The 11,189-nt window shown below is 45.4% G+C and overlaps 1 protein-coding gene across 1 annotated transcript; it reads left to right on the top strand.

The window, feature by feature from the left end:
- Positions 1-7,464: 7,464 nt before the first annotated feature.
- LOC123404186 (peroxidase 31-like) lies at positions 7,465-9,091 on the top strand. Its single transcript, XM_045098101.1, has one exon. The coding sequence runs from the start codon at positions 7,681-7,683 to the stop codon at positions 8,827-8,829; it is 1,149 nt and encodes a 382-aa protein (XP_044954036.1). The 5' UTR covers positions 7,465-7,680; the 3' UTR covers positions 8,830-9,091.
- Positions 9,092-11,189: the final 2,098 nt, after the last annotated feature.

Raw genomic sequence — 11,189 nt, 5'->3', positions numbered from 1 at the left:
AAAAACTACTTTGAGTCTAGTTATATATCAGAGAGTAGGATTCTTTTTTCTCCTCTTCTATGCTCTGGTGAGGATTTTTGACGTAATAATTTTAATTCTACTCCTCTTCTCACTCAATTTTTTTTAGGATCACGCGGATATTTTTGGAATCTATGTGATGTTGATGTGACAGAGTTTTGTCTTGGTGCCTCCTCTCTGACTTTATTTCTTCCGGGGAGTTGAGCTCCACGGGATTCTTGAGCACATCGTTATCATTCAGATTTCTTAGTATTTCAGAACGAAGGGTGTTCGAAATTGCTTCAATACTGGTAGTGGCGAGAAGAGTCCGGCTTCCCCAGTACTGGTGCTGAGAGTTGTGGATATATCGCCACACTTAGTATCGTTGTGATTACAAGTGTCTGAGATAGACGAGGTTCCGAGATTCTGGTTATGTGTTGACGGATAGGATACACTGGATGGGTTAGTATAGGAGTTGAGTGATATATTTCTCCTTGTATCCGTGGACCAGATTGCATGACCAGAAATTTCGGGAGTTCTTAGGTGGGAATTCAAGTAGTTACTTATAGGATAATCTTCCAACAAATGCATGATGTTAGGTTGGAGTTCAACATCTAGTGGATTCGTTTGTTCACGGTCGACTTACGACGGTTCTCGTTGGGTCTTAAAGAGTCCTTGTAGCTTGCTACGACTTGGGGACGCTTCGTATGTCGTGTGCACTGCCTTGCACAGGAAGGCTACTGTAAGGATCGAGCCCGTGCGATCCTGTCCACGTAAATATCGGACGAAATCTCTCTCACGAATTTGTTATGGCTTGTTTCATAAGCCGCAACCTTTGTTTTTGTTGGAATATGGTAATTCGAGTTGCTTCGATGTCAGGTGGTGATTTCAGATCTTTCCTAAGTGGTGTTCTCATATTTTTATGGGAATGCTAATTCTTTTGCTCAATCAAAGTGTCTTTTCAATTCTTTTCAACCGGAGTCGTCATGTCAATTCTTTTCCAACCGGCGTGTTTTTCTTCAATGAATTCTATCCTCTCCAGGTTTGTAAGATCAATCTCTTATTTCCTTTCGGAGTTCATCTCATCTGTTCCAAGTTGTCTTTGTTTTCCTCGCCCTCCCACCCTTTTCTTCAGTGATTCAATTTTCATCCAAGTGTCTTCTTTTAATTCTTGCTTCCGCTATTTTTTTTCTTCCGTGTCCTATCCAGTGAGTCATTGTGAAGATTCTTAGGAGCTTTGTGTTCATCCTTATTCAATCTTGTTATCTTTTCTGGTGAATTCAATTCAGTTATCCGTATTCATCATATCCTTTTCATCCTTTAAATTCTTTCCCATGGTGAAAATTCTTATCAAGTCTTCTTGTTGTCATTTATCTCTGTTCTATCGGGAGTGTTGAAGATATCTCAAAGTTTCTTGTTTTCAATTCTTTCAGTTATTTCAAGGTGCTCAGTCTCATCTAGTTTTCATTTGTACCGGTGCAATCTGTCTTTCTAAGCAATCTTTTCAACAGTGATTTCTTTGAGTGGGCCCATAACCCACAGGTTCTTTCCCAGGATCTTGTCTAGCTCTTGTAATCTTTTCAGGAGATCCATAATTCTTTCCAACTATGACGTAAGTATGAATCTCACCAGTCATATTCCTTCTTCAAGATCAATTCGAATTAATTCTCATATTTGGCTCAACCTTTCATTCTTCATTATTCCGGAATGTCTGAGTTATTCTTGGTCGTGTTCTCCACATCATTTCTAGCTTGGAAGACAGAAGGAGAGTTTCTCTCAAATCTTGGTCCATTCTCTTGAAGATTCATCATTTCAGCTTTGTGGCATCATCTTGAAATGTTCCCAATCATGAGTATCCCTTTCTTGCTACCGGGTGCATTTCTGAGTGTTTTTTTTCCATTTCTTGATCCTCCGAAGGCCATCATTTCACAAGATTTCTTCGTTCTCAGCTTTCAGCTTTCATCCTCAATTTTTTCTCAATTGTTGTCTCTTCGTTCGTCTCTCCCGGTGCCTTGTTCAGTTTTCTAGTAGGCGGCGCTAGATCTCTTCATTCTCAAGGTGTTCTTCAAGATTCTTGTGGTAGTAGTTCTCTGTTTCTTCTACGTTCTTTCTTGCCAAGGGCTAGTTTCTATTCTTTCTAACGGAGGATTTGTGATGTTGCTCTCTTCAATATGTCATTTGGTCTTTTCAAGATCATATTGTTCCCTTTTTCAATTTAGTTAGTTTGTTGTGAATCTTCTCAAGATCCTTCCATTGTATCAAATTTTGTCCCCTTTTCCTACCGAAGTGCAACCGAAATTTTGTTTGAATTCTTGCTTGTTTCTCATATCATTCTTCATCTCTTTGTAACCTTCAAGATTCATTGCTTTCACTCGATTGTCAAAGGAGCAACTAAGTTTTACCTCTTGCTTTCTCACCCTCTTCTCCTTTCATTCTTGGATCTCGGGTCGAGATCCTCTTGTAGTGTAGGAGAGTTGTGACAGCCCGAGATCGACACTCCAGAAGATTCCCCTTTATTCCGTTTTCGTCGTGTGGCTTATTTGTTTGTCGCACTCATCATCGCATCATTCACATCATCAGCATTGCATCGGCATCCTGTTGCTGCCAGTTTTCAACTTGCAGCCATTATTAGTTGCCGGTTCTCTCCGTTCTCGTCGTTGACCGTTGTCGTCAAATCCTTGGTTTTAAAAGTGTGTATAAAACTTTCTTGGATTGGGATGAAACTTGGCGTGCGGTCTTATTTAGTTGTAGGTATGCTGACTGCCAATTTTCGTCGCAATCGGAGTCCGTGTGGTACCCGAACGGTCGTTCGTAGCGGCACCGTATTGGGTCTATCGTCGGACGTTTTTCGGTATTTTTAAATCACGTTGTCGGGTGCCGTTTTCCCTCTCATCTCCGGCTAACCTACTCTACACAGCCACTTAGCATGTCCCCGCGTTCGAGATCGTCCGATTTAGATCGCGCGGTTGAAACCGGGGCCAAAAACATCTAAACCTAGCCCCCCATTGTTATAAATAGACCCCAAAACCTGCCTAATCTAGCCCCCCTCTCTCACCTCCTCGTTTTCCGTGCCACCCCACCAAACCCTAGCTGCCGCCTTAGCCCTCTCTCCTCCTCAGCGCGCGAGGCCCGCCGAGCCCAGATCGGGCCAGGGCGAGCCCATCTGGCGTCGCTGCCGCCTTGGAGCCAGCGCCGGCCCTCCCTGCTCCCGAGCACCTCCCGTTACATCCTCCTCTCGCAGCTCCACGTCGCCGAGCGCCGCCGTCATCGCCCGCGCGTCGCCCCAGCCTCCTCGTCGCGCCGCCCTAGCCCCGTCACGCTCGCCCCTCGCATCCAGGCAACAACCCGAGCCGACCATGGCGCCCCTCTCCAGGAACTGCCGCACCGATCTCCTCAACCCGGCGCCGTCGGGACCCTCCACCGCTGGGAATGGGGTCATCCCGGCCGGATCCATCCAGCGCCACCGGTCCCCCGCTGACCCGTCGCCCCGCGTGCCAGCAGCCGGCGCCGCCATGTCCCCAGCTCGCGGGAGGAGAACGACGACCGACCTTCCCGCGCGCCTGGGCCGAGTGCGCCGAGGCCTAGCCCAATCGCAGCGCCCCAGGCCCAGCTAGCGCCAAGCAACCTCCCTCTCCAAGCGCGCCCAGGGTTCAGCCGCCGGCCCAATCGCCTCCGCCTCTCCGACCTGGGCCGAGCCTAGAGGTGAGCCGCTTCCCGAGCCCTTCTGATTTCCGCCTGGGCGAGATTTAGTTATCTAGTGCCCATGTGTTGTTTGGCCCAGTTTAGCAGATTCGGCCCGTTAGAATTTTTTAGGTTTTTGGATTTATTCTTTTTCAGAAAATTGCATGTTTTTAAAATGGTCGTAGTTCTTAAACCGTGTGTCGGATCGAGACAAATTAAATATGTAACTCGTGTAGTTTTTCGTGTAAATTAATATTTTGCAACTTGCATGCATGTTTGAAGTGATTTGACCCGCTGTTTGCCTAGTTTTGCATGCTGTCCTAATAGGGAATTATCCGGTATTAATTTTTGTACGTGTCCGGATTGCTCAAACCCCGTAGATATAATGTTCGTATTGTTCGGGACCTCTTGTCATGTATTTTAGAGTAGTTGTTTGCATCGTTGCATGTCGGTTCCGTCCCTAGTTTGTTATGACGTGTTTAGGACATATTCTCGCATGTATGTGTGCCGATATTTTTAGTTTGCAACCCCACATATTATACATGTTTTCGGTGTAGAAAAATCCATAGAATTTATCTGTGCATTTAGTTTTAGCTTTTGAGCAAGTTAGTGCGCGTGATATTTTGCCATGTTGCCTTTTTGTCTATTTTGTGTGATTTAATCCGTGCATGATATGAATGAGTTGTCAACTAGAGATATGCCCTTGGATGTGTAGGCTTGCCTCTGGTAATTTTGGTTGCAATAGAAACCCATGTTTAGGTGTTGTTTGCTTGTTGTCAACATGCTAGAGAAATAGTGCTGATTTGGAGATGCTGAAATATTTCTAAGTCTGAAATGTGCTATATTTTGTTGTTGTCTTGTCATGAGTTTATCTGGTGATCTATATCTCTTTTGAGGTTGGTGCTATGGAGTTAGTTGTAGTCCTTAAGATTCTCTAGAATGCTGTGAATTTTCATGCCATTTGGTGCCATGTAGCATATAGTGTTGCTGCTGTCGATATGCCTTCAGATCGAAAACTGCACTGTCATAAACGGATATTTTCACTAAGTCCGAAACTGTGTGTGAGATGCCATTTGTGAGTTTTTTTCCTAGTGATTCATGCTGCCATGCTAGATGTTATTAGTAGGGTGTTGAAGTGCATCTTGACCACTCCTGCCTCATGCCTTGTTTGAGCATTTTGGGTTTGTGTAGCCTGTTGTTGGAGGGTGTAGAAAATGCTATGTGGCTGATTTTGGAAGATTATGTCTATTTTTTGTATAGCTTGTAGTTGTTGAACCGTTGCTCCGTTTTGATTGTGTCCTATATTAAACTTGCTTAGAATCTTGTTTAGTTTCATAATATGTTGCTGCCATCTTGGTTTGGGATGCTTGTGACTGTCGTTGCACAAATATTGCATTCATGTCATCATATCTTGCGGTGTTCGTATCTTTTGAACCGTAGCTCCGTTGAAGATGTTCTTTATGTGTAAATTGATTGGAACGACGCGTAGAATCATGTGAACCTATTTATTTTGCTGTTTAAGAAATAGTAAAACATGTTAGTTCAGATCTGGACAGAATTATAAATTGACGCATGAGGTCATCTCGGAGATGCTATATGTCGTTTCCGACCTTATTTAAAATGACTAGATAGGTATTTTAATTATTCTTCACCTTTTTCCATGTTTAACCACATTTAATATTACCGTGTACCTAATTGGGATAGAACTAAATAATTCGTATGTGGAGTTTCGTCAATATGCAACTCGTTGCATATTGGACTTCACTTAATGTGTAGTGTTTGATTGTTGTGAATTTCCATGTCATGTTTTGCATATATTCATTTGTTCATGCATCATATATGTTGTGCATCGTGTGGTGAATATTGTGTGTTGATTCATGTTTCCGGTTTGCTTCTTCTCGCTAGAGTTCCGCAAGCGTGTCGAAAAGTGAGGACCCGTTCGACTACGTCGGTTCGCTTGCTTCACGGAGTCATTCTTCTTCCAAGCGACGGAGAAATTAGGACGGAGTGGGAGATGAATCACATCGGAGTTGCGGCGGCGGAGGATAGGGTTTGACCCGTATACAAGCGGTGAAACCGCATATATACCGGTTGGGGGTCCTTTTTCCGGGCCACGGTAAAAAAAATTACGATCGGGATGCGCAATACGGGGTCTGTTGTGGCCACTATGACGGACCGAATCCGTATACTTACCAAAATTTTGCAGGTTCGGTCCTTTTAGTGCGTCTGCTAGAGATGTTTGTGAGGATAGTGAGTGATAAGCAAAAGGTATGTCCTTCTCCTGAAATAGTTACCCATTTTTTGCATATGTGTATTGTTGATTAGTGTACTAGTTAATTGTTCATCTGCAGGGACGGATTAATACAGTGCAAAAGGTTTGGGAAAATTCTGTGCACACATTCTCTGTTAGGAATTCGTATCAGACCTTTAATCATGCGGGAAACAAAGAGGAGACTTTGAAAAACCGGTTATTGGCCATTGCACGATCTTCCAATCTCCCAAAGTGGAGGGAAAACTTTGCAAAGTTTTGCAGTATATTATGCCACTTAAATTTAAAATACTTTTGACTACACAATAAATGAATACAATATACAATATTTTTTCTTAGTTTAGTTCATATATTATTAACTCAAGTATGTATGTTTCAGACAATCAGAACACAGAAATATTGCAACCGATTTGACAGCAACACGCGGGGTATTCTTTAGTGTACTTTGTAATCGGGCCCAAGAGCAATTTGAAAGGGATGCCGAGTAAAATCATTTGTAATTGGGTCGACGAGCCTATTAGCCTTAGTTCCGCTTTCTTTGTGGAGGATCGTGTTCATGAAAAAAAAAAACCACAATATACGCCGAACGTCAGATCTAGAGGTCCCCCGAGCGAACAATTCGTTCCCCAGGCATGGAGGAACGAACAAACATTTCATTCAGTCAAAATAACCACTCTTTTCAGAATTGTCGTGATTTTTTTTTTCAGATTGTCATGTTATTGTAAAGTTTTGTCATGTTTTAAAGAAAAAATCCTTCATAATTTATTAAAGTTTTTAGAATATTGTCATGCTACAACAGTGTAATTTGTCATGCGTTTTCGGAGATTTGCCATGATTGTAACATGAAAAATGGCCAACCTAATGAAGAGAACTTGGTCAGAATTGTCATGCTCGATATTTGCCATGTCGCTGAAAAAAATGACATACTAAGCCAACATAAAATAGATAACTGCATACTCCAACAACATAATTTGCCATTTCTAATTGTGTACGCCGAGATTGCCAGCCAGAGCGAACCGTGTACTGCCGCAAACTCGTCGCTCGGAGGAGTGTGTGAAAGCAAACACTTTGTGATTTGTGCAAGGGATCCAACGGCGCAAAGGGGGTTCATTGCGAGTTGCAAAATTTCTAACGCACGTACAATAGCATTTAAAGAAAAAGAAAAACGTTCCGGAGTTTAATTTAGGTTTGATGAAACCGAACGCAGCAACATACTCCCTCCGTAAATAAACGTTTTAATTATACTTCCTCCATTCTAAAATAAATGATTTAAAAATGACTCAACTTTATATTAAGATTGGTGTAAATTTAAATCACTTTTAAGTCGGTTGTTCTAAAAAGGAGGGAGTATTTCTTTACGGAGGCAGTACATAACATGCTAAGAGTGCATCTAGCAGTTAGCTAATGCTAAAGGTATAGTAAATAAAAGGAACAGAACGATGGACACGTTATCTCGTTCGTACATGGTGCATGTATGCATGTCTGCTCTCTGCCTCTCCGGCCTCTTGTTCCTCCTAGAGCACTCCCCGCCAACTCCGTTCCCACCATTCGCTCTCCTCCATCGGCTCCAGCAAGCATCCGCTGCAACTCCTCCATCCTCCCCTCTCCCTCGCATTTCTTGGACACCCACGCACCTCGCCGGCTCTGACGTCGCCTGCTAGGACCTAGAGGGTCGAGTTAACCCAAGAACCGCACACCCGCAGGATCGACGTGCCAAGCAGCTAGCAGCAGACATGCGCCGCCCGTCCCTCCTCCTCCTGGCCACGGCCACCCTCCTCGCCGCCGCGGCGGCAGGAGTGCGCGCCGGGCCGGAAATGCCCCAAGCGGCGGCGGCGTTAGGAATGCGCGCCGGGCCGGAAATGCCCCAAGCGGCGGCGGCGGCAGGAGTGCGCGCCGGGCCGGCAATGCCCCAAGCGGCGGCGGCGGCGGGGCCGCCGGTGAAGCTGTCGCCCGATTTCTACAGCCAGTCATGCCCACGGGCGGAGCGGATCATCGCGGAGGTGGTCCAGTCGAAGCAGATGGCCAACCCGACCACCGCCGCGGGCGTGCTCCGCGTCTTCTTCCACGACTGCTTCGTGACCGGCTGCGACGCCTCCGTGCTGATCGCGCCCACCCACTTCGCCAAGTCCGAGAAGGACGCCGACATCAACCACTCCCTCCCCGGCGACGCCTTCGACGCCGTGGTGCGCGCCAAGCTGGCCCTGGAGCTGGAGTGCCCCGGCGTGGTCTCCTGCGCCGACGTCCTGGCCCTGGCGTCCCGGGTGCTGGTCACCATGACCGGAGGCCCCAGGTACCCGGTCCCGCTGGGCCGCAAGGATTCGCTCTCCTCCAACCCCACCGCCCCCGACGTGGAGCTCCCGCACGCCAACTTCACCGTGGGGCGCATCCTCGAGCTCTTCACGGCCAAGGGGTTCACGGTGCAGGAGATGGTGGCGCTCTCCGGCGCGCACACGCTCGGCTTCTCCCACTGCCAGGAGTTCGCGTCCAGGATCTACGACTACAAGGACAAGACCGGCAAGCCGGCGCCGTTCGACCCGAGCATGAACCCGACCTACGCCAAGGGGCTCCAGGCCGCCTGCAAGGAGTACCAGAAGGACCCCACCATCGCCGCCTTCAACGACGTCATGACCCCCGGCAAGTTCGACAACATGTACTACGTGAACATAGAGCGCGGCCTGGGCCTGCTGAGCACCGACGAGGACATGTGGTCAGACCTGCGCACCAGGCCCTTCGTGGAGCGCTACGCCGCCAACAACACCGCCTTCTTCGACGACTTCGCCCGCGCCATGGAGAAGCTCAGCCTTTTCGGCGTCAAGACCGGCGCCGACGGCGAGATCAGGCGGCGCTGCGACGCCTACAACAGCGGGCCCAACGCCCTGTGATCGATGCGCGCATACGCGTTCCGCCGGCGTCCACGTCTCTGCCTACCACCAAACGTGTTGCATCGACCATTGCATGCGTGCGTTGAGTTTCCACATGGTGGCCTTGGGATATCTTCCGGTGCGCACAAGGTTATGGATCGGGGCCGGCAGGGTGAAGCAAGTTCAATGTTTTCTTGTTCGATTGAGTAATCTCTTTAGCTTGTGTGGGGTAAAAAAGTAATCGGCATTGCTGTGTTATTTGTATTCAATTTTTTTCCATCTTTTTTCGATCATATATCCTGTCTCTAATTAAAACAGTTATGTTGGTTTAACAGTTCATTATTTGTTTCTGATTATAATGAAGAACTTAGACTAGTGATATGCATATATTACTAGTCTAATCTTACTATGATCATAGTGGGAAGTAACTTAGACCAGTAACAATGCCACGTTACTATCTCCGCGATGGTATTACTATTACCTTCGTCCTGGTTTATTAGTCCACTTTATATTTTAAACCATACTTTGATCTTTGATTTAACTACCAAAAAATAAGTTATATACTACAAAAATTGTATAATTGAAAACCACTTTCGAATATGAACCCAACAATATAATTTTTATGATGGACAAAAATTGAAAGTCAAAGTATGATCAAAAATACAAGGGGGACTAATAACTCAGGATAGAGGTAATAGCCGTATGTGTTGTATCACGCAAACCATTATTTATTTAGATGTAGACTCATGTTACCTCAGGGTGTGTTATATTATAACAACATACTATGTTACCACAATCATCTCTCTCCTTATTTACTACTTGCCACATAAACAAATTTGCCTTTACTAGTGACATAACGCACCCAATGGCAAATGTGCTACTCCCACTAAGTCACTCCCACACATATGTTACTACCTAAGGCTATTCAAAGTGGGGGTAACTTAACTAGTAACATAACACACCGGAAGGTAACTTTGCTTATATGGCAATTAGTTAATGAGGAGAGAGGTGTCTGTGATAACATAAGACCAAGTACAATTAAGTGACGTAGGGGGCTATAAGAGATGCTACATCGGATTTGTGCTTAGTTGGAGGAAAGAAAGGAGAGGACAGAGAAGAGTAGCTGGCTACTACTCCCTCCGTAAACTAATATAAGAGCATTTAGAACACTACTTGGCTATTAGGTTGACTATAAGTGATATGGCAACCCTATATAGCCAACTCTTGGCTATACTATTAACCATGATATATGTTGTCATAACATAACGCACCTCAAGGCAAAATGAGTCTATATCTAAATAAAAAAAGGTTGCATGGCACTATACATATGTTACTACCCATTAAGGTTGTAATGTAGACTAGTAACATATGTATCTTACTAGTTTAAGTCACTTTATGTTAGGACCAGCCACATATTTTCCTTGAGGTGCAGAATGTTACTAGCTGAGTTACTTCCATTACAGTCAGCATTAGATAATGGTATATCCCAAGCCTGGTCCTATCGGGAAGTTTTTGGATTATGTGGATGACATATGTGGATGACTTTGCAATATTTTATGTTGTAGATCAATGGCTCACACAGTAGCAACCCTGAATTTCAATACGTTCCTAGAGAAAGCTAAGTTGAAAGATGATGGAAGCAACTTTGTAGACTGGGCTCCTAATCTAAAGCTGCTCCTGCAAGTTGGGAAGAAGGATTATGTCCTTAATGCAGCGCTAGGAGATGAACCACCCGCTACGTCTAGACAAGATATTTTGAATGCCTGGTTAACACGTAAGGAGGACTACTGAGTAGTTCAATGTGCAATCTTGTATGGCTTAGAACCGGGACTTCAACGTCGCTTTGAGCGTCATGGAGCATATGAGATGTTCCAGGAGTTGAAGTTTATCTTTCAGAAGAACGCCCGGATCGAGAGGTATGAGACCTCCGATAAGTTCTATGCTTGCAAGATGGAGGAGAATTCGTGTGTCATTGAACATGTGCTCAAAATGTCTGGGTACTCAAATCGTCTAGCTGAGCTGGGGATTGAACTCCCGCAAGAGGCTATCACTGACAGAATTCTTCAAACACTACCACCTAGCTATAAGAGCTTTGTGTTGAACTATAACATGCAAGGGATGAACAAGTCACCCGACGAGTTATTCGCGATGCTGAAAGTCGCAGAGTCAGAACTCCGGAAGGAGCATCAAGTGTTGATGGTCAAAAAGACCACTGGTTTCAAGAGAAACGACAAAGGCAAGAAGGGTAACTCCAAGAAGAGCGGCAAGCATGTTGCCAATCCGAGGAAGAAACCCAAGGCTGGACCTAAGCCTGAAACAGAGTGTTATTATTGCAAGGGAATGGGCCAGTGGAAGCGCAACTGCCCCAAGTATTTGGCTGA

Source organism: Hordeum vulgare, chromosome 6H, assembly GCF_904849725.1.
Source record: "Hordeum vulgare subsp. vulgare chromosome 6H, MorexV3_pseudomolecules_assembly, whole genome shotgun sequence".
NCBI lineage: Eukaryota > Viridiplantae > Streptophyta > Magnoliopsida > Poales > Poaceae > Hordeum > Hordeum vulgare.
Note: the sequence above shows the minus strand (reverse complement) of the source record. Positions and strands in the feature narration are given on the sequence as shown.